Source organism: Amia ocellicauda, chromosome 2 (genome assembly GCF_036373705.1).
Source record: "Amia ocellicauda isolate fAmiCal2 chromosome 2, fAmiCal2.hap1, whole genome shotgun sequence".
In the NCBI taxonomy this organism is placed as follows: Eukaryota; Metazoa; Chordata; class Actinopteri; order Amiiformes; family Amiidae; genus Amia; species Amia ocellicauda.
Window position 1 is genome coordinate 2,530,277 of NC_089851.1, and position 22,841 is coordinate 2,553,117.

Consider the following 22,841-nt stretch of genomic DNA (forward strand, 5'->3'; position numbering starts at 1 on the left):
TCTCGGCCACTTCACTGGAAACTTAATTAAGCAATTGTGTCTTAATTGGACCTTCTAATGATCAGTTTTCAGCTGCCAGTGGGTGAGGGTTCAGGCCCTCATGGGGTCCCGAGAGCACAGCTGGGGGACGACACAGGGGACTAACAGACTTCACTCATTACCCTCCCCCTCCTGCTCATCAGGAGCAGCAAGACACTATAAAGTGTCTCAACCCTCAATACCTCCACACTCATTTAGGGAGTAAAAGGAAACCCTAACCACACAACTAAAACAAAACCAGTTTTAGGGTTTTAGTTTCATTTGTATTCCAAAAAAAAAAAAAATGAACACGCAACATATCTTCAGTAACACACCTATAGAAAGGTAGTAATAATTAAAAAAAATCATAATAAACACATGTAACACCACTCCTTTAAAAGGTCATTGAGTGAGTAAAAGTCCCTGGGGGTCGCGACCCCAGGCCTCAGTCCGTCAGGTGCTCCAGTTGGCTGGGTGGCCCTTCTGGGGGCGAGTTCACTTTCTGAAAGGCTCCTCCCCCCACAGCCATGGAGAGGGAGGGGAGTGGGCGTGTCCTGCAAGCCCCCCACCCTCCGCAGTGGGCGGGGCTAGTCCGAGTCCGAGTCGCTGGTCTCTTCTGTGGATGAGCTGCTGCTGCCCTCTGATTGGTCCTCGTCATCTTCGCCCTCCTCGTCTTCCTCGTCCTCCTCATCGTCGTTCTGCGGGAAGGAGGTGAAGGAGTGAGCCGGGGCAGGGACACACACCAGGAGATGCCCCCACATTCAGTCTCGCACGGAGACAGGTGGCCATTTTCACGCTGGATACAAACTGAAACCGACAACGCCACAAACACAGTGCCTGTACCCACCTCCTCCTCGTCCTCGCTGTCCGAGCTGCCTGAGGACTCTTCCTCATCCTCCTCTTCCTCTGAGTCTGAGGAGTCTGTCTTCTCCTCCTCCTCCTCCTCAGAGTCCGAGGTGTCCTGGGGCGCAGGGGGCACAGTCAGCTTCCCTTTTCCCTCCAATTATTTCACAGCCGCCCATACACACACACTAACATTCGAGCGCATCGTTCTCACCGGCTGGCCCTAGAAATCGCACGCACGCACGCACGCACGCACACACCCCCCTCTCCCGGGAAGGCAAATACCTGTGCCCTGTACGCCATCGCTTCTTGCCCCCCCCCGGCCCCCAGTCCTCCGGCAGTCGCACCTACCGCCTTCCCCTTTCCCGTCACTTGCACCTTTGCCCCGGGGCCACCCGCCTTCACCGAGCTGCGTCGCTTCTGGAGAGAGAGAGACACGAAGAGAGGAGAGAATCGGAGTAAAACAAAGACTGACACACACGCTCAAAAACACGCAGCAGACCGAGACAAACTCCCACAGTTTAAACGCCTCACTCACCACAGTGGAGAACTCTTTGTAGACGGCGCGCTCCTGAGGAGACAGGGACTGGAAGACAACAGAGAGGGAGAATCAGAGAGTGACAGAGTGAGGGTGAGTTACAGTGTCCCAGCTGTCCAGGAAATAAATCCAATCACTCAATCAATCAGGGCCCTGAAGAGCAGCAGCGTACCTTCACCCAGGCCTCCAGCTCGGCCTTGTACTCGATCTGATGCTCCTCCACCAGCTTCTTGTACTTGTCCTTCTGGCCCTGGCTCAGCTTGTGCCACCGCTTGCCAATCTCCACCATGCGCTCCTTCAGGCTGAAGTGGTTGAGCTCACCATTGGTCAGCAGCTCCTGGGAGAACATCTGGTAGCCGCTCCTGAGGGGGCAGGAGGAGATGCCGATTACAAATACTGCTCTCTCTTCATTGCTCAGTGGCTGGTTTGGAGTCGTGTCAGTTTAACAGTTTATGGTTGTGTGCGTGTTTGTGCTGCTCACTTACACGGGGGGTTTCTTGGGTTCCCCATCAAACTTGGGCTTCCTCTGGGCCTGGGCAGACGGTGGGGTCCTCATCTCCACCAGCTCCCTCTGCAGGGAGGGACAGCACCGTCAGACTGACACACATATACACTCCAAATCCCAGTGAGACATCCTCACCCTGACCCCTCCATCCCAACCTTGCCCCACACCCTCACCTCATATCTCTTCTGGTCCTCTGCAGCCTTCTTAATCCAGGGGATCTTCTCCTTCTTCTCCATGGCCCTCCAGGTGGACTCCATGGCATTCTGCGCCTTCTTCCGGTCGTTCTGCAGAGAGGAACCAAACACCATCAATCCCACTGTCACGCACGGTCCTGAGATCTCCTGCTGCCAAGTGAAGCCTCCTGCCGTCATTCCTCCACCAATCAGTCCAGATCTCTGCTTATTAACATTCTGACCCACAAATACATACACACCTACATCCCCCTGCCCTCACCCTGTACTTGGTCAGGTAGTCCCCGATCACACTCTGCTGCCACATCTCCTCGGCGGTCTTGGGCGTCTCTGGCAGCCGCGTCTTCCTCTTGCTGTCGCGCTTCTCCTTGGGCGGGGTGTGCAGCCGCTGGTCAAGCGGGCGGTCGGCCTCCCGCAATCTCTCCTGGCACACGGGGTGGCAGGGTCAGCAACACAGTCTCTTTCCATCTCAATCTTTGCGTTTCATGCTCTCCCTCCCTCTCTCTCTCCCTCCACTTCACTTTGCTTGATGCCTATATTTTCACACCCTAAAAGCTACCACAATACAAGTGCACATTCAAAGCCCTCGCCCGAGAGGGTCCAACAAGGCACCTCACCTTGGCTGAGGGGGACTTGGCCCTGAGGGGGCTGCCCGTGGCGCCCATGCCCAGTCGAGAGCCCCCCAGCTTCTCCTCCGTCAGCACGCGGTCGCGCTCCTCCTCCGGCAGGCTCTGCAGAAACAAACACAGCACATGGTCAGCTGGAGGCAGCACACACACAACAGTACACACACACTCTGGTTACACTTTATACATCTGTGTGTGTATGCATGTGCGTTTAAACCCTATATACACTGTTCACAGACTCGTACACACACACACATGGAATACTATATTTTGAGTGCTGGGATCCAACATATGGGACAAACACACACACACACCTCCAGGAACCTCTGCAGATCCATCTCATACTGCTTCTTTTTCTGCAAGAGAAGAACAGATCACAGATGTTAGTATGTGTGGCACTTGGTTACTCCTAAATGTGCTCTATAAAATAAGGGGGATTATTATTTTTTACCATCTATACACACACCAATCAGCCATAACATTATGAGCACTGACAGGTGAAGTGAATAACACTGATAATCTCACTATCATGGCACCTGTCAGTGGGTGGGATATATTAGGCAGCAAGTGAACATTTTGTCCTCAGAGTTGATGTGTTAGAAGCAGGAAAAATGGGATCTGAGCGACTTTGACAAGGGCCAAATTGTGATGGTAGACGACTGGGTCAGAGCATCTCCAAAACTGCAGCTCTTGTCGGGTGTTCCTGGTCTGCAGTGGTCAGTACCTATCAAAAGTGGTCCAAGGAAGGAAAAGCGGTGAACCGGCGACAGGGTCATGGGCGGCCAAGGCTCACTGATGCACGAGGGGAGCGAAGGCTGGCCCGTGTGGTCCGATCCAACAGACGAGCTACTGTAGCTCAAATTGCTGAAAAAGTGAATGCTGGTTCTGATAGAAAGGTGTCAGAACACACAGTGCATCGCAGTTTGTTGCGTATGGGGCTGCGTAGCCGCAGACCAGTCAGGGTGCCCATGCTGACCCCTGTCCACTGCCGAAAGCGCCTACAATGGGCACGTGAGCATCAGAACTGGACCACGGAGCAATGGAAGAAGGTGGCCTGGTCTGATGAATCACGAGTTCAAGGTGTTGACTTGGCCTCCAAATTCCCCAGATCTCAATCCAATCGAGCATCTGTGGGATGTGCTGGCCAAACAAGTCCGATCCATGGAGGCCCCACCTCGCAACTTACAGGACTTAAGACTAACGTCTTGGTGCCAGATACCACAGCACACCTTCAGAGGTCTAGTGGAGTCCATGCCTCAACGGGTCAGGGCTGTTTTGACGGCGAAAGTGGGACCTACACAATATTAGGCAGGTGGTCATAATGTTATGGCTGATCAGTGTATTCAATAACCACTTCAATTAGTACAGGGTTGTGGTGCCTACATTGATTATTACTATTAATCATATCAAAGTGCTGCAGTCCTGTGAACGTAGGTTATTCTCAAACACAAGTAAAAATACAGAACAAGAACCCAGCATTAAGACAGTCCCCTAGCCCAACCCCGCGGTGACCCCTGACCTGCTCGCAGCGCTTCTGGAACATGTCCTTCTCCTTCTGGGTCATCATCTTCCACTGCTTGCTGCACAGCACCATGCGCTCAGTGCTCGGCACGTCCTTCATGTTGACCATCAGCTCGGCGCAGTACAGGGAGTAGCCATTCCTGCAGGGCAGTGGGGGGGGGAGGGCAATTAGACACGGCACTGAGTCAGAATGTTGCCCGGCACAGCACAGCAGGGCGGAACGGCACAGCATGGACGTGGACCTACGGAGGGGGTTTGGTTGGCCGTCCGTCGAACTTGTCTTTGAGTTGGCGCTCTGCCTTGGTCAGGACGGACTTCGTGTGCTCGTCTGGGTTGGCGTCGGGGTGCGTCTCGTGGTACACTCTCATAGTGCCCTGCAAGACACACACACACACACACACACACACAGTCAGCGAGCGGCACAGACACCAGGCCTGGTCTGGGACAGGCAGTGAAAGTGGCACTGTAAGTGGAGTTGGCATTATAAATGGTAGGGTGATGGTAGGGGAGAGATCAAGAATGAGAGAGAAAAAAAAATAGATCATATACGTAAATATTAACACGTGAAATTTGAGAACCTTCATATTTTTCTCCATTTTGCAAGAAGTGTTCTCATGTGGAGCACAGGATGAGAGACGCTCAGCGCCTCATTCCACGCTGGCTCACCCTGATGATTGAATTTTCATGGCAATTAGCACCTGCGTATACGGTACATAGAAGCTGAACCAGTTCCAGAGAGGAAAAACTGCCCATGTGTGACATTAGTTTTATACAAAGGTACAAATGTATAAGAACATAAGTGTCCAATCAAGAGGAGGCCGTTCGCCCCATCATGCTCGTTTGGTGTCCATTAATAACCAAGTGATCAAGGATCCTATCCAGTCTGTTTTTTAATGTTCCCAAATTGTCTCTTCAGCCACATCACTGGGGAGTTTGTTCAGATTGTGATGCCTCTCTGTGTGAAGAAGTGTCTCCTGTTTTCCGTCTTGAATGCCTTGGAGCCCAATTTCCATTTGTGTCCCCGGGTGCGTGTGTCCCTGCTGATCTGGAAAAGCTCCTCTGGTTTGATGTGGTCGATGCCCTTCATGATTTTGAAGACTTGGATCAAGTCCCCACGTAGTCTCCTCTGTTCCAGGGTGAAAAGGTTCAGGTCCTCAGTCTCTCAGTAGGACATTCCCTTCAGACCTGGAATAAGTCTGGTTGCTCTCCTCTGAACTGCCTCTAGAGCAGCGATATCTTTCTTGGAAGTGTGGAGCCCAGAACTGTCCACAGTATCCAGATGAGCTCTAACTAGTGCATTGTACAGTCTGAACATCACTGCCCTTGTGCTCAATTCTACACTTTTGACAATATACCCTAGCATTGTGTTTGCCTTTTTTATTGCTTCTCCACATTGTTAGGATGGAGAAAGTGAGGAGTCCACATAGACTCCTAGATCTTTCTCATGCGTTACTTCATCTAGTTCTGTTCCTCCCATAGTGTAATTATAGTGGACATTTATTACTACTAATATTGTTTATAATAATAATTATAGTAAAATAAATTAATCTTGTGTATTGCAAGCCAAACTGACCCCTGACCTTGAAAATCCCATTGACCCCTGAGAAGCCTGCCCCATTGACCCTTTCTCCTAGTACATCACAAACCGACCCAAACCCCAAACCCTTGACCCCCTCTGACCTCGTAGTCCTTCTGCAGCTCCAGCGCCTTACTGATCCACTTGAGGCGCTTCTTGTCGGAGAGCTGAGACCACTGTCGGCGCAGGGCCTCCTTCAGCTCCTTCTGGCTGACCTGGGAGAGCAGGACACACAGTCAGAGCGCTGCTCTGGAGATGACTGAGCCGGGCTGCTCAGGAGGCTGGGGGTCCTCGTGATTGGATACATTTTTCCTAATCATTTCTCATGTGCATTTCTCCATATAAACTGGCTGCTGGCAGCATTGCTGATATAAAACCAAAACCATTTCTAAACAAACTGGGAACTGAAGCTTTGAGTGGACTCTCTAACACACATGAATCTTATAAAACAGTTTGTGTCTCAAACTGCTGTATGATGGGTGTCTCGTCTCCACGCCAGTCACCCGTCCCATCCCATCCTCCAGCGCTCACCCTGCCCTCGTCCCCCCTGTCCCACCCCGCCCTGTACCCAATCCTAACACACTAGAGGAGACGGATGGTGTTACTGGCAGATTTCTACACTTCTGTTGTGGATGGTTTAGCCGTTACAGAAGAGCCACCAGCCCTGCACATGTCCCAGATCGCTCCCCGCCCCGCCCTGTCCCACTCAGCCCTGGGGTGTGAAGCCGGCCAGCCCTGGCAGAACCTCACTCACGTCTGGGTGCAGCTTCATGTAGGTCTTCTTCTCGTGGTTGTACCAGAGCTGCTGGGGCGTCTTGGGTTTCTCTGGCAGGTCTGACTTCTTCCTCTCCTCCATGAGCTCCGGGTGATCCTCCCTGGGGAAGAGACGCACACGCACAAGAAACACACACAGTGCCCTCGGTTATCAGACAGACACGCACATGTGGTGTTATTTTGTAGATTAATGAAGACAGGCAGATCTCTCATTACTGTCGGCCTACGGCACCTCCAAGCCTGCAAATAAACCCTGGCAATAAAACCATCTCAATTGTTTTACTTGAACAGGGCTTTTGTCAGAGACTCAAGAAGACTGCAGTGCCTTTAAGGACATAGCAGTCCCTATAGGATGACACAGTAAAAACAGGGCAATTAACTCACTTGAAGCGGGCCATGTTCTTGTCGAAGGACTCCTTCTCTCGCTGAAACTCCTGGATGTACTTGAGCTGTGAGGATTGAAGAGGAGGGAGAGGAGGTTAACCTGGCACCATTAAAGCCAAAACATCCCAATGCATACATAACAGAGTCCCTGGCTGAACAACCAGGACCAGGGGGTTCAAGAGTGAACACCTTCTTTTTCTCTGGCAGCTCTTTGTACTTCTTGGACAGGATCTTGGTGAGGTCCAGGTTGCTCATCTCCGGGTGTATCTTGGCATACTTGGCACGTTTCTCCATGAAGAAGCGGAAGTAGGGGGTCAGGGGCTTCTTGGGGAAGTCCGGGTGCGTCTAAGTGGGGAGACATGGGGACAGAGCAGAGAAAACGTGGGATTTACTCTTTGGGGAGGAAGGGGAAGGAGCTAGATATTAAAAAACACAAATAAACTGTAGACAGTACACTCCATTCACTGTCCATTATCCATGTGGGGGCAGAACTGACCCTTGAAAGGTCAAGCAGACAGTTCTTGGCCACCTAGGTTACTGGCCTCTAACCACTGGTAGAGTATGTATGATTTGTTTCTTAAGGAAAGCTCTCCGCTGACAAAGTGACATTGATCGGTCACAATAACACAATCCAACAACTTAAGTACAGATCACAGTACAGTGACTGTGTTTGGGGGCAGTTCAGGTAAGTCCTCTGTGCGGTGCAGTCACAACAGGCAGAATTAAAGCAATGCATATACAGACCATTCACATCCGAGCTGCAGAGCGTGAAAATCTGCCCAAACAACATGGGATATGAAAACAAAGCCGGACACCGACGGTGCACATTTTTAAAATAAATGTTCTATAATCGCCCCCATGCACCGGAGACTCGCTGACTCCCTAAGACACTGCAGCGGGGGGATGGATTCCGACTCCAGTCCTGGTGCCCCAGTGTCTTCTGGGTGCTGTTCCAGCCCACCGCTCATCTCTCTAACTGGCCTGGTAACAACAGTTCACCAGATTAAATTCGAGCAAATAGACAGATGGGAAGTGATCGGTTGCAAAATAAAATGTGAAAACCCTTAAATAAGACCAAACTGAGAACATAATCTGCCAACTGAGTGACAGAGAGCTCTTTTTGGAAAAACAATCTCAATAAATCAATGAATTAGAGGACTGGGGGTCTGCCGCACCAGGTCTACAGCCACTGGGGCACCTGGATTGCCAATAAGAGCCAGGCAGAGGAGCCAGGAAAACAATTTGCCTAGGTTAGAGAAGATCGGTACCCTTTCCATACGGGACAAAAGTGTAAGGTATAGTCTTGGTTTTATCAGCCGGCCTGTTCTCCAACTGCCCCCTAATTATTATTAGCAAGAGAGAGCCCAATCCCTACTGTACCTTGAGTTTCTTGCCCTTATAGGGGTTCTTCACGTACTCGATGGCGTCCATTATCAGCTCAGTCATGGTGCGGTACTTCCTCACCTGAAGATGGACAGACAGACAGACAGAGACACAGAGAGAGAGAGAGGTGGTTATAGGTTTAAAGTCTCAGATGAGGACACTGCTGTTGCAACCTTAATAATTATGAGATTAACTGCACATGTCCCAGACCGTAGCTTTCACCACAGTCACTGTCGTAGTTTCCTCTTTCTACTATTTGTATGAGCTCTGAGAAGCACACAGTCCGTGTAATTATTCACGGCAGGTATACAGCTGTAGGGCTCTTCAAATCCCTTTCCTGCTCACACCCTGAAAACACAGCTTAACTGGTTCAATTCACTTCAGCAAATAATCCGTTCAGTGAACCAATCCGAGAGCTGACTGACCAAACAAATTGTGCCAAGGAGAACACGTCACCCTGCTGGCGACCACCGCCACGGGTACTGCCCTGCAAGCACTGCACCCCGCACGGTCACCAACCCACCTCGTTGGACACTTTCTGCCACTTGCGCTTGCACATGTCCCCGGTGAAAGCCCCGAAGCCAACCTTCTCCCAGTCAAAGTGCGACTCTGTGGTCTTGTACTTCATGGCGTCTCCGTCGGGCAGCAGGCCGCGGATCCTCTCCAGCAGGGTCAGGCAGTCCTCTTTCGTCCACTCGTCCCCGTCTGCAACACACACGTGAACACGCATGTCAGCGGTCACTGCACACGCATCACGGTGTAACACTGTCAGTTTGACGCACAGCTCTCAGTTTGCTCATTTGTTCACCTAACACTGTTACACTGTAAACACAAGACAGACGGACAGATTGTGTGTGCTGTGTTGAAGCACTCTAGACTGTTGACTGCGTCTTTACAGTGTCTTGCGTTGTGCGTGCGTGTGAGTGAGCGAGTGAGTTTACCTGCCACGGTGGTGAGGCGCTCGGCCTGGGCCGCACTGGAGAGGCTGCTGCTGCCGTTCATGGCGGAGAAGCGCGTGGGCGGCTCCTCCTGGACTGGCTGGGCCTCGACAGCTCTGGAACACACGGCACGCAGAGAGGAGTCAGGAACGTAGAACAGCACGGACCAACACGCCGTGTAGCAAGGGAGAGTCAGGAACACGCACAGGTGTCATTTCATGCTGCTGGCACCAGGGGTCTCGCACACCCACTCACACTAGGGTCAGCGCTCTAGAACACACACACACAGGAGGACAGCGCTCTAGAACATTCACCCTCGGGAATATTATTAACAGTTATAACAGTCATTTAGAAGAGAACTTAGTCCACAGTGACTGACACGTGGTGTGTGAACGGAGTGCATGTGCTCACAGTGTTGATTTCAGATTTATTATTTTTCATTTTATGCATACAAAATTACAAGGTTTTACACCATCACTACAAATGCAAATGACTGCCCCAGCATCTATATGTCCAGTAACAGAGAAATTGTATTGGTGGTGACTTAACATAAAAACATCCTTTATAAAATAGTACACACACCACTCCCTCCCCCGGGGTGTCAACAGGTCTGACCTACATACATGCACGCCTACAGGGAGAGAGGGGCACATCATGTGCCCACCCTGGCCAACATAAACATTTTAAGCTCATATACAAAATGTAATTGTAGGTTTTGGCATTAGAGACACCAAAGATAACATGAATGCACATCCATCTCCAAATAAAACAGGGATGCTGGGGCTGAGGTTTGTGTCGTTTCAAAACTGTGATGATTCGCTCATCTGTATCAAATGAAAAGTTGGCATTAGTTCAGGAATGGCACCTAGTTTAGACAATGTTGTGCTGTTTTATTCGTGTAGAAACCTGGCCTGTGTGGAGCTCCTGCGGGGGAGCGCTGTGTGCCTGGCACGGACACGCATTGCAGGACCAGGTTGGGTTTCAGGTTCAATCTAGGAGCATCGTGCGACTGAGGCTTCACCGCAGTGTCTTCTGGAACCTTCCCGGTGGAGCGCCTGGAGTCCAGAACCCGCGGATCTAGAACCTCGCAGAGCTCCAGCAGCGCGCAGCGCGACACCCAGCTCTGTGCGTTTTAATGTACTTTTAATCACCGAGGAAAATCGCTCAGTCCGATACGTCACATTATTATAGTTTTGAGATTATTCAGGGTACGATGACCTTACCAGTCTGGTGTTTTCTATGCTTTTGTTTGATGTCTGCTTATTTTATAACTAATAATATAACAAACATGAACACGGCTCCGATATATTAAAAAGCTTGGCAATGTTGTGGCTGCATCTCAGCGTGAAGCAACGGAAGGCTTTGCTTTCTCTGTTTCACTGGCTCTTCTTAAAATCAGTTCTGGGTCATTACAATTATTATTATTATTATTATTATTATTCTGAATCTTGCACGACCGCAATCCCGTGCTGTATTACCCTCCTGCCTGGGACCTGCCCGAGCCGTGGTGTGACCGATCAGCCGGCCCGGACGGCGCCGCACGGCCCCCTCCCTCTCCCGCTGTCAGCAGCTGCGACACCGCGGCGGCGCTCTCCTCTCCCCGTCTCTCCAGCCGGCCTCCCCGGGCGGTGGCGCAGCTGCGCTGCCGAGCGAGGCGACGCGTTCCCGGTCACACCGTCACCCCCCGCCCGCTTGCAAGGTCAACTCGCACAAACAGCCGCCTAGCTGCCCCCTTCCCCCTGCCAACCCGCCCGCCCCAGACCCATGTACTCCGCCAGCTTTCAGGGAAAAAAAACCCTTGTTAAATAAACTGTAATGAATGGTACTGAAGCCGAGCAAAGCACCAGCCGGCCGGCAGTCACAGCCAGCCGGGGAGGAAAGAGCAGGCGGCCCGGCTACTCCGCAGACTGGTGCTAAAGCTGAAACCGCCCCGGAGAGACGCACCACCCACCCCTGCACCCGGCTGAACAACAGGGCAGCGTCCGCGGGACGAAATGGTTCAATCGGAGCCTTTTCCCCGGTCAGCCCTAGACACCGACCCGCTGTCCGCCTGCTGCCCCCGCAATGGCGTCCTCAGCCCGGCAGGAGTCAGCACACAGCTTCCGCTGGAGCCAAAGCCGACCGAGGGGGAGAAAATGGGCGTCTTTTTCATTTTTAAACCCCTAAAATGTACCTTTAATATGAAAACGCGCTGGCCGACCTACACGATGTAGGAAGGCAGTCTTGACACGCTCCGTATATTCATTTTTATGTATTTTTCTTAAAATGTATAAATGTAAACCAGTACATAATGCATTAAAATAAAATATATATATATATTTGTATTATTGTCTCTATGTGTATTCGCAAAAAGTAAAGACGATTCAAACGTAACCGACTCGATGGGTTCATGGAGAAAATATAAAACGGCAGCGGGTGTCTGCGCCTGCCTTCGCCCCAGACCCCTCACTGCAGCGCCGCCATGAATGCCACAAAGACTCGGGGAGAAAAACACCGAAATCCGCTGTAAACGGAGCCAAAAAACGACAAAACACTCACCTTCCTCCACCGCAATGAATCGGCGACGCTTTTAATCGGATTTGGTGTCGTGTTGGGTTGGATTTGGGCTTTTGTCGGGTCTTTTTTTCAGCAGTAAACCCCGGGGAGTCAGGACGAAACGGATCCGACAAAAGGAGCGTCTGGTCCGGTATGAAACTCCGCCCAGCGCCGCAGGGGGAGGAACTCCGAAGGAAAACAGGCGAGAAAAAAAACCCACCCTGCCTGAGACAAAGGCGGAGGCTGGGGGCGAATAAGTGTGTAGCGCTGCTCGGTTATTTTCTTTTTATCGTTTTTAAATGAAAATACACGTGTTTGCGAGGCTGGATCAAAGCGCGGCGGCCGCCCGGGCGAGACGGGCCACTGGGGCAGCTGCGCCGGCGACTGACGCGTCTGGAAAAGCGCACGGTCGGCATCTTTGATCGCAATCACAATAAACGCTTTTATTTTCATTTCGGGGGCTGTTGAGCGGATGCGTTGCTTTCTTCTGCGGGTTCATCGCTGCGAGACAGTGCACCCCTGTACCCAGACGCCCGGGCAGACTGGAGCCGCAGCCCGGGACAGGCAGCTTGTGATCCCGGCAGGCGGAGCACAAGACCGAGACTGGAGCTCCGCGGCCAGCTGGCAGCTGTTCTGCGCGGTTGTGCTCAAACTGTGGCGAAAACACACCGATAAACACAAACAACCTGCAAACTGTTATTGTTTGAAATGAAGATTCGTAATCAATAAACGCTAGAAATGCTTTTATTTTGTGGTTGGGGTTTGTGTTTGAATAGACGCTTGCAGGGAGCTGGCGCTGCACGCAGGCGGCCGCCCCGTCCCTCCAGGGCCGAGGGTTTGTTTTTGGCGCTGCCGTGCACGTCGCACCGCCGCCCGGCTTCTCCGGCCACTTCCCTCAGAGGAGGGACCGGACTCCATCCCCCCGCCTGCAGGGCAGGACAGTGTAGCTGCAGGAGCTGCAGTCTGGACAGGCAGGCATTTGTGCAGCAAACTCCACAGCAGTTCAATCTGGGAGGCTGGCTGGTGGGGGTGTGTTTGCACGGCTGAATCCACACACTGACTGGCCCCAGCACAGCAGTGAGGCCCCAACTGAAGTTTTAGCTCATTTTATTTTATCCATCTCTCTCTCTCTACTTATCTGTCTATCCACCCTTGTGATATTTTGCACAACTATGTAAGTCTTGGATACAGTCTTCTGATACACATTAATAATCCTAATGAATCATGTCACTGGAGGAATTCAGTTTGCTTGGATCTTATACAGTCAGTGTGATACGCTTATGAAGAGGGTCCTTACACACTCACACTGGAAACTGTTGTTCCTCAAGGAGCTTTTTGACACCAAGTGAATTGTCCTCTCGTGTCTTAAATGCCACGGATTGAGCGTTATTTCTCCTGTATCTGTTTAGCTTGCAATCTGACACGATTCCAACAGAAGAAAAGGGTGAGAGAAAACAGAAGGCATCTGATAGCTGAAGAATATCGGGGTGACACAAACGCTTGATAAGGGGACCAACAGGGACAGAATCATCAGTTTGTTTTATTCAGCAGACCAGGCCCAGAAGGCACTGGGGCTCCCGGGCCGGGGTTGGCCAGTCCTGACCCACAATCAGGAACAGAAGTCGTCTTGACTGAACTGGCAGCTTCAACACCGAGCGCTGAGCTGTGATTGGACTGCGGAGCAGGATGTGCAAAACACTTGTTCTGCTTGTAATGCCTGAGAACAGCTACTAAACCAGTATATAAAAACATATCATAAACCTAATTATAATCAAACGTTTGTTCAGTTTTCAGAGGTGACACTCGGCAGCTGAACTGATGATGTCAGCGTGCCGGATAGCGTGTCTTATTACAAGGAGAACGGATCCCCAGAGGCAAAGCTCATGAGGTCCAACAAGAACGAACGGAGGTGAAGGGAGACCTGTGCCATTACTGGTGTCACACTGCCCCCGGGTGGGAAGAGTGGGTATTTACACATTTTACTGGGGTCTTGCAAGTGTTTGCTTGAATACTTTAACATATTATCAGAACACAGATCAGGCAAACAAGGCCCCAGTCACAAGGTTTTGAGTGTGTGGGGGGCCAGGGCCAGAGATCGCTGGGACAGTGTTCGATGCCAGCGCAGCAAAACCCCAGAGCTCAGACCTCACCATCTCCAGGATTTCATGCCCCCCCCCCATCCCACGTTTAACCAATTATATTCAGGATTGGCTTCACCGGTCGGATCTTGCCGCCGCTCCCAGGCCAAGACTGAAGCTGCACAGCGCTGCGTCCGAGCTGCCCATGCACACCGAGGGCAGGGTCCGACTGCGTGGCCAGGGTCTGTTCAGGGAGCGTTTGTGAAACCAAGGGAGCAAAACAAGAAACAAGAGCTTCGAGTCTGACGGAGAGAACAACACAGGCAGAAGTAAATAGAAATTTCTCACTTTATTTTGTATTATATCAGTTTATTTGTCATTTTTATCCTAACAGGACACAGTTTAGCAATGCACATTTCATTTAAAAAATCATTTATTCTAAAAACAAAAACAAAAAAATCCAATGCCAAGTACTTTGCCCATCACACTGACAAAGCTGCAGGACACACACGGCAATTTGCAATGTTCTCCACAGCAGTGACTGCCCCCCCCACCACCGGCACCACCCCCTGACCCCAAAATCGCCCCTCGCTCTTTCACACTGCAGGCCAGAGTCCCCCAACCCCTCACCCCAGGAGCCCGACCCAGTTAGCATTACAGCAGAGCTAAGGACAGCTGTGGTGTGCGCAGCTGAGAGCCCCTGGACCGCAGGCAGTGCAGCACACCGGTACAGCTGTGCAGGGGACGGGACAGCTGCAGAGAGACCCCCTGTACTGTGCGCACCTGGGAGCCAAAGGACAGGAGTCCAGTGTCCAGGAGTAGCAAACCCCTGTACCTTTTTAAGAGTAACATTTATTAACACAATAAAATACATGATATTTATGTATTATAATGGATTATTATTAAATAATACCAAAAGTACACGTAGTGATAGGCAGTTATAAGAATGCAAAGACCTGCGACTCTCACCGGTCAGGTCGTCTCGCCCAGATGTCAAGACTGGAGTCACATTGACAAAGACATTAAAGACTTAAAGAATTAAAATGACGCCGTTCGTTTGTTCCATGACATTCGTTTGATCCTTGAGAAAATAACTTGCAAGAAAAATATATCCACGTGTAGTTTATTTAAATTTTTTAAAATGGAATATTTTAAATTTAATTCAGGACATGAGTCTGATTTCTGTTAAAAACAAGCAAAGACTTGCATCTACCCCTCCTCCCCCCCTAGCGAAAATCAAATCATTAAAAGACTATTAAAGTTGGCATGTACAAACGCTGACTGGACTGTTCTGAAAGCGACAGGCGGAGAAACTGAACATTGAAGGATCCGTCGACAGATACGAACGTAGTCTAACTTGACTTAGTGTCTCAGGGTGACAGAAAGAGATACAATACCCACAATGCATCCAGTTCTGGACACACCAGGGGCACCGAGTGAGTGGCCGCAGGTGGGGAAGGAGCATTCGAGTAGTAGACGCACACTAAACCCACCCCCCCATCCCCGGCTAAAAATAAGAGGCCAGGCAATATAGACCGCCTGGGTTGTGAGTATTCAGTGCTCTATCAACCCCTTCAACCACAACCGTTGTGCTAAAATCAAAGAATAAAACACTTTTACACACAAGAAACTAACAGATCTCTAAGAACTGCCTCCAGGGTCCCCCCTCTCACTCAAAAGTTGTTTATTGAGGGGTGTAGATGCGCGCTGAAGGTTGGCACTAATTAGCGAACGCAAATGTCAGGCTGTGTAGTATACTGGGACTCTGTATCCCTCAAACTGGCCTGACGCCCTCCCCCATCTCTCTGCCCCACTCTGTCTCTCTCTCACTCACTCAGTCCCTCCCTGTCAACTTCAAATAAAGACTGAGGCAAAGACAACCTAGACAAAGGGTCTGTATCCATCAATTTAAATAAAAACATGTTCCCCTTCACTGTGTCTGGCTGGATGGCACAGTATTGACCTGTCACTCTTATGTGACAGTAAGACTTGTTTAAGACCACAAGAAAGCAGGGGAACAGAGAGAGGGAGACGTCTCACTCCATCTCTCGGTCTCACTCTCAGGCTCTAGGTACACATTCTACGCCCCAGATTTAACGCTCTCTCACACGTTCCTAAGTCACTAAGGCACTTCCCAGCAGGCGGGCCCCCCTCTCTCCGGCCTAGTGGAGTTCTCTCATTATTGCACAAAGATCCCAGAACCTCCAGTCCGAGCACGTCCCACTGACCTGTCCAGGCGGTGTCTTTTCAAGAGGACGCCGCGGTCAAATACGCAGGAAATTACACTTGCTGTTAATGAGGGAAAAATGGTGACCTGAGTCAACCTGAGATATTTGGTACACTGGGAACCGCTGTGTCCTGCTACTGGCAACCCCACCACCACACCCACCACACACCCTACACACGCCGTAACACCCCCCTAGTGTTGCCTCTTTGGTCCTGCTCACTATAGCCCCGTGGTTGCCAACGATAATCACACTGAAGCCGCACGGTCAGTGAGCACTCGCCTCCACAGCTGCTAAAGGGGTAAATAAATAGCAAGAGCAATAATAACGATAACAGCGACACCTCCTGTGTGACGGCACCGGATCCAGCATTCAACTGTAACAACCTTCCAATACTTTCATTTATATATATATTTGGGGGAGGGATGACATCCTCCACCCCCCCAGTGAGGAAGACAGGTTTTAAAGCAGCTGCTGCAGAGTCACTGCCCCCCCTCCTTCCCCAATACTCCCCCAATACCATTAAAAACACAACACATTTTTGGTGGCCAATACGGATTAAAAAACACACATCGATGTTGCAGTAACATTCAAGAGATGAATATATATCCTCCCCCACCCTCTCCTCTGTCTCTTAGCAGCAGCAACAGACCAGGGAGGGGGGACGTCTGGTGCCAGAGCAACCGGGGTGGGGGGAGCAAGGGAATATTGGAACGATAGGTAGTGAGTGAAGGGGGAAGGGGCGAGGTCAGGGAGAACCCCCCCAGCCACGCACTTCCACCCCTGTGTGTTAAAGTGCTTCTGCTCCTCTTAGTGCTTCCTATCCAGTCGTGAATCTGGGGGCTCAGCTGGCAGTAGGGTGTCCCCCACTGCCTGCCCTGGTCCCCCTATGATGGTCCCCCACATCAGTGCCCCGCTGCCCCCCGCCACACCCCGTCTATCTCCACCCTCCCCCACTGGCTTTGTCGCCCAAAATTAATTGAATTAACGAATCAGCTGATAGACAAAAAAAAAAAAGGAAAAAAAATATATATTACTAATCATTTTTTGCAAAAGATCAGAGTCAAACAATAATAATAATAATAATAATAATAATAACAATAATAATAATAATAATGATAATAATATGATGCATTTACAAAAAAAAAAAATGTACAGAGGTGAAAGAGGGCGTTTCCCGGGAAGGCGGATCCCCGGTGCCCATCTCTGATTGGCCGTGCTGGGTGACTGGCAGGCCGGCGTAGCCACTGGCAGGTGAGTGCCTGGGTCGTGGGTGGGCGAGCCAGCTCAGACTGGCATGGGCATCTCGTTGTACTCGTCCTGGCCCTCCTTCTCGTCGAACGTGGGCTCCGCCTCGTCTGCGTCGAGCTGGGGGGAGGGGACAGGGGCCTTAGGACTACCGCTCTCTCTTATCCCCCTTCCTCCCTCCTTCTCCTTCTCTCCCCCCGCGTCTTCTCTGCTCCCTCTCTACAAGACCCCCTCGCCTCCTCTCCCTCCCTCCCCCACCACCTTTTCCACTCCCTCCTGCCCTCTTTTCCCTCCCTCGCTCCCCCTCTCCGGGTCACTCACACACTGCATCTCGCGGGCGGAGAAGATGCGCGGCAGCAGGAACATCTTGACCGGCACGGTGAGGATGAGGACGAAGGGGAAGGCCAGGGAGGCCACGGTGGACATGACCGCCCACAGCACCGCCAGGCACACCACCTGCACGGCCGTGAACAGGTGCATCCGCAGCGTGCGCACCTGTTGGGGGGCAGAGAGAGAGAGAGAGAGAGAGACGCATGACACACAGTCACTCCAGGGACCAGAGAGCGGCCAGCAAAGCAGGCTTGTGTGTTTATTGTTATTCTGATATCAGAACCTCCTTCAACCGCAGCCACAAGAAAATACATGTCTTCACGCAACGCACTCCAGACACCGTCCCACAAACAGACACAGGCCACCCCCAGTCCCCTTTAAATCAGCCCCCCGGCACCCCACGCACCTTGCGCACGAAGCTCTCGTCAGGGTGGTACTTGGGCGGCATGAGCAGCAGCAGGATGCGGTCGTACAGCTGGATGCCGTTGAGGGACATCACGCCCATGTAAAGGAAGATCCCGAACAGCACGGCCAGGGGGATCTTCCGCAGCAGGTCCCCGATCACGATGGACATACCTGGGGGGGGACAGAGAGCGAGAAGAGGTGGTGGGAGAAATCATATCAATAAGTAAGTATTCTGCTCAGCATCACTCCCACCCACACTCGTTTCCCTCTCTCTCCCTCTCTTACCCACGAAGATGGCCACCAGCAGCCCAGTGACCCTCTGCTCCTTGACCTCCTGGATGCGGGGCTTGTCTCCGGGCGCCACAGCCTTGCTCATGACGGTCAGGGCGTTGGTGTGGGTGACCGAGCGCACCGTGGTGGCCGCCAGCCAAGGCAGGCCGAACAGGGCGGACAGGCCCCCCGCCGCCACGATGATCAGCAGGTCCAGGTGGAAGCCAGAGCCCTTGACCAGCATCCTCTCTTTCTTACAGATAATCAGCCTGTGGGAGAGGAGGGGGGAGAGAGGGAGAAGGAGGGGAGAGATGGAGGAGTGATGACAGAGAGAGAGAGAGAGAGAGAGAGAGAGAGAGAGAGAGAGAGAGAGAGAGAGAGAGAGAGGTCAGTGCTTTGGCATCATTGATGTAATGTCAATAAAGCATTTATGAATTTCAATTTGAACTGGAAGACTAGGAGAGAAAGACAGCAGAAAGAGGAGTGTTTCAAAAGCAGTAATAGTGAATGAGTGAGGGGACAGAGAAAATGCTTTGGCAACACTGCTCCTGTTGGTGGTGCTAATAAAGCAATCTTTGAATCTGAATTAATTTGAGAGAGAGACACAAAATAGATATTTTATGTCAATGCTTAGTCATGCCAATAAAGCTTTTTTTAACTGAATTTGTACTGTAAGGCAAGAGAGAGAGTGTGCGCGGAGGGACAGGGCGTGTTGGGGTCGGGGGGCTCACGTGGTGATCTGTGTCTCCATGAAGATCAGAATGAAGACCAGGATGGCCGGCAGGATACTGGCCACCATCATCCAGATGGGGAACTGGCCCTGTGAGCCCATCGGGTTGATGAACCAGTCGCGCTTCTTGGGGCTGGTGACTGAGAAGCCACTGGGCACGCTCAGCTTCTGCACAGAGCCACAGACACCCCACGTTACAGCAGACCAGGACAGTGTGTGAGACTGCGACTGTGACCCATGTGTAGGGGTCAGAGGGGCGGGGTTACCTGCGTGTAGGTGTCCCTGATGCTGTAGTCCACCAGCACCATGATCAGAATGGCGATGGGGACGCCAAAGTCTCCGATAATCCTGCGGATCTGGGGACAGAAGACAGGCAGCCAGTCAGGACTGACCATAGCAGACACCTCCCCACCCGACCTTTAACCCCCTGACCCTTGACCCCACAGACACACCCTGCCAGGGAAGAAGGCGCTGTTCTTGAACTTGCGCAGATAGAAGGCGATGAAGAAGGTCCCGGACATCAGCACCAGCGACAGCAGTGCCGTGTTGGGCTCGCCCGTCACCTTGGCCGTGGGGGGGGGTTCCGTGCTGTTCAATCCCATCCCGCCCCCCCACACCGGCCCCACCGTGCCATTCTCCGCTGTGCTGTTGTCCAGGGAGCAGCGCTGCAGGGGGTGTTCCTGGAAGATCTGCAGAGATACAGAGACAGGAGTCAGAGAGACAGGACACACTTCCATATACAGACCAGGGGGGAGAACCAGTGCCAACACTGCCTCTCTCCCTCTCCTCACTGCTCCACTGACCTTGACCAGTTTGGAGAAGGTCTCGTAGATGAAGATGAGGGAGATGAGGAAAGCGAAGATCTCCTGCGTGAAGCGCGAGACGAAGCGCACCAGGAAGCTGCCCTCGAAGGCCACGATGATGAGCGCGATCAGAACCAGCCAGAAGCCGATCCACACGCGGCCCGTCAGGTACTCCATCTCGTTCGAAGTGCAGAACTAGAGCAGGTCAGGGAAACAAGAGTGTGAACACAAGGGGGCAGAAAATAACCCGTGATTATATGTATTTATGTTGAGAGCTAGGGGAGAGAGGGGAGGGGTTGGCCGGGCTTGGCTGTCACTCACAGAGTAGAAGGCCTCCTCAAACACCAGCAGCGGCCCAGAGAAGCCCACCACCAGCAGTGGCTGGGCCCCCAGCAGGTAGAATACCACCCCCTGCAAGGATGTGGCCACGATGAGCTCAGACACGCCGATCAGACCCTCCGTCTTCTCCCCTGGAGGGACACACAGCACAGACAGAGGGACAGACAGACTTCATTACACTCTCTTCTGCATGGCAATAAATACTCTCAAACGAGGGAACTATTCCTTACTGGAATCACCCCCTGCCCCTCACTCACCTAGCAGGCCCCCGAAGGTGATGGCGGGCGAGAGGGCGGCGAAGTAGATGAAGATGACGGCGGCCATGCACTGGGCGTTCAGCGCGTCGCGGATGTCACTGAGGTACAGGGGGTAGCGGCGCCGCGCGTCCCGGATCAGCCCCCCGAACAGCCGGCCAGTGCGCTGCAGGGGGTCGTCGCCCGGCTTGAAGGGGGTGAGTAGAGACTCTGAGGGGAAAAGAGGGGTCAAATGCTGCAAGTGACAGCAAGCCGGAGCCACAGTCGAGAGGGCAAGAGTGGAGAGTTGGAGGATCGCAGAGAGCGAGCGCGCGCAGTGCGTCAGAGCGCAAGAGCGCGAGAATGTGCAGTGCGTCAGAGCGAGCAGAGTGTAAAAGAGCAGTGCGTCAGCGAGCGTGTGCGTCCCTCACCCTTCTCCTCTGGGCTCTGCGGCTCCTTGGTGAGCAGCTTGCCTTCCTGCTCCTCCCTTTTCCGCAGCATCTCCCTCTGGAAGCGCGCCACCGAGCGCAGCAGCTCCTCGCCGCTCAGCTCCGAGGGCGGCAGCACGATGCTGCAGTCCAGGAAGGCGTTGATGGCGCTCAGCAGGTCCTGCCGATCGTCCGCCAGGTAGGCCGCCTCGTGGAAGTGCTGTGGACAGAAAGCGGACAAGCAAGCGGTCAAGCAGTGCACAAGGCAAGCAGTCAAAATGGCTATGGGTAAGGAAGTCAATCAGTGTGCAAGTCCATCGATGAGTCGATGAGAAATGTTACTGATCAATCGTTTGATGGGATTTTGGTGAGTATTTTCACCTGTACTTAACGATATGAAAGGGACTAGTGCATGTGTGTATACTTATATTAATTAAAAATGACATTTTCCCTGAATAAATCAGAACTTGATAACTAACGGCAAGTGCTCAATCATGATGGCAAGAACAAGCCCCCCCCCGATCCCGCAATATATAAAAGACCAAACATGGCCGATAGGTTTAATTGATAACCAACAGGTACTTCCCATGATCGCCCCATATAATGTGCTGTGCTGTGGACAGTCAGGGCTGGAGAGAAAGGAAGACTGATCAATTGACCCACCTTGTCAGACATGAGAGTGGAGATGGAGCGGCCGATCTGGTGGTAGTCCATGTTGGTGCTGCTGGGGCCCAGGAGCACGAAGAGGAAGCGGACCGGCACCGGCACCTCCAGCACCGACTCCAGCTGCACGGCCTCCAGCAGGCGCACGAACGCCATGGTGGGCTGCTCCAGGAAGTCCACGCTGCCTGCGGGGAGAGGAGGGCGGGGGCCGGCTCAGTCAGGGCGGCAGGGCGGCTCTGGGAGAGTCTGGCGTCTGTGTCTGGTTCTCTCCCTGTGTGTCCATGTGCCTGGGTCTGAGCTTGTGTGTGTTGGTGTGTCACTGCGGCCCGGTGTCGGTATGGGGTCTGAGACGACTCACCCACGAGCACCACGGTGGCCTCTGCGTTCTCTGGGATTTTCTCCAGCAGCTTCAGCTCGTGTTTGGACTTGGAGCGATGCATGCCCAGGGTCGGGGTGGCCTCCTTCTGCACAGAGAGAGGGAGAGGGAGACTGTCAACAACTGCCGTCCTTTTCCTCTCCCTCCCTCAATTCCTCCCTCCTGCTCCACCCTACCTCTCCTTCTCCCTCTCCTCCCATCACCCCTCCCTCCCTCCCTCCCACTCCCAGCCTCTCCCCTCCCTCTCCGACTGACCTCCAACTTCTCGATGTCGACCCAGGTGTCGGGGTCCGAGTGCCGGGGCCCACCGCCCATGAGTGGCTCTGTGACAGAGGGCTCGGGGGCCCCAGCTCGGCTGGCGGGGGGTGGGACAGCTGTGTGGTTGCCGCTGTGATGGTGGACCAGCAGGGAGCCCAGGCTGGCGGCAGAGATGTTCCGGGGGAAGATGGGCTCCTTCTCATCGCTCGGGTGACTGAGAGCCGGGGGGGAGAGAGGAGGGAAGGAGGAAGACAGTAGAAGGCGAGACAAAATGGTCAAGTCCAGACACCTTCACACCCCATGCTCAGAGCTGGAACCAAGGGCCCTGCTATCAGTTAGATAATGACACCCTGTCCTGAGTCGGGGTTGGGGGTGCTGTGCACGGGTGTGTCGCCCCCCCCTCACCTGTGTTTGAGTAGCAGGGCCCGGAGCACGTTGGCGCGGTCAGCCGCCTTGATCTGGTCCGAGATGATCATCTGCTCGACCACCTGGTGGGCGATACCTGGCAGGGTCTTCTGGTCCAGGTCCAGCAGCACGGCGCCTACAGGACACAGCACAGACACCGGGCCTGGGTCAGGAGCAGGACACGGCACAGACCCACACCACCTCTTCCGCCTCCTCTC

The 22,841-nt window shown here is 52.7% G+C and overlaps 2 protein-coding genes across 8 annotated transcripts in view; both read right to left on the reverse strand.

Moving 5' to 3' along the window:
• Positions 1 to 340: 340 nt before the first annotated feature.
• ubtfl (upstream binding transcription factor, like) lies at positions 341 to 12,377 on the reverse strand. Of its 3 annotated transcripts, none has more exons than XM_066716210.1 (20): positions 11,836 to 12,376; positions 9,301 to 9,413; positions 8,883 to 9,064; positions 8,357 to 8,440; positions 7,166 to 7,321; positions 6,977 to 7,041; positions 6,573 to 6,693; positions 5,923 to 6,033; positions 4,489 to 4,616; positions 4,241 to 4,382; positions 3,036 to 3,077; positions 2,713 to 2,826; positions 2,358 to 2,519; positions 2,078 to 2,188; positions 1,885 to 1,970; positions 1,572 to 1,761; positions 1,400 to 1,447; positions 1,147 to 1,281; positions 866 to 979; positions 341 to 716 (listed from the first exon to the last, which is right to left on the reverse strand). In XM_066716210.1, exons 2-20 carry the CDS (start codon positions 9,359 to 9,361, stop codon positions 606 to 608), a joined length of 2,163 nt encoding a protein of 720 aa, XP_066572307.1. In that variant the 5' UTR covers positions 9,362 to 9,413; positions 11,836 to 12,376; the 3' UTR covers positions 341 to 605. The 3 variants fall into 3 exon arrangements, with proteins under 3 accessions (XP_066572307.1, XP_066572308.1, XP_066572309.1); XM_066716211.1 differs by having other exon boundaries at positions 1,213 to 1,281; positions 11,836 to 12,375; XM_066716212.1 differs by lacking the exon at positions 5,923 to 6,033 and having other exon boundaries at positions 11,836 to 12,377.
• Positions 12,378 to 14,240: 1,863 nt separating this feature from the next.
• The window catches only part of slc4a2a (solute carrier family 4 member 2a), a 69,359-nt gene continuing 60,758 nt past the window's right edge, over positions 14,241 to 22,841 (reverse strand). For all 5 annotated transcript variants that reach the window (XM_066716214.1, XM_066716216.1, XM_066716215.1 and 2 more), the window contains 15 exons: positions 22,624 to 22,759; positions 22,216 to 22,432; positions 21,943 to 22,048; positions 21,585 to 21,769; positions 20,925 to 21,141; positions 20,518 to 20,724; positions 20,243 to 20,391; positions 19,922 to 20,116; positions 19,571 to 19,807; positions 19,385 to 19,474; positions 19,120 to 19,286; positions 18,404 to 18,657; positions 18,120 to 18,289; positions 17,705 to 17,878; positions 14,241 to 17,503 (listed from right to left, as the gene is read on the reverse strand). In XM_066716214.1, the coding sequence (XP_066572311.1) occupies positions 17,423 to 17,503; positions 17,705 to 17,878; positions 18,120 to 18,289; positions 18,404 to 18,657; positions 19,120 to 19,286; positions 19,385 to 19,474; positions 19,571 to 19,807; positions 19,922 to 20,116; positions 20,243 to 20,391; positions 20,518 to 20,724; positions 20,925 to 21,141; positions 21,585 to 21,769; positions 21,943 to 22,048; positions 22,216 to 22,432; positions 22,624 to 22,759 (2,585 nt within the window). In that variant the 3' untranslated portion in view covers positions 14,241 to 17,422. The remainder of the gene's footprint in view (positions 17,504 to 17,704; positions 17,879 to 18,119; positions 18,290 to 18,403; positions 18,658 to 19,119; positions 19,287 to 19,384; positions 19,475 to 19,570; positions 19,808 to 19,921; positions 20,117 to 20,242; positions 20,392 to 20,517; positions 20,725 to 20,924; positions 21,142 to 21,584; positions 21,770 to 21,942; positions 22,049 to 22,215; positions 22,433 to 22,623; positions 22,760 to 22,841) is intronic.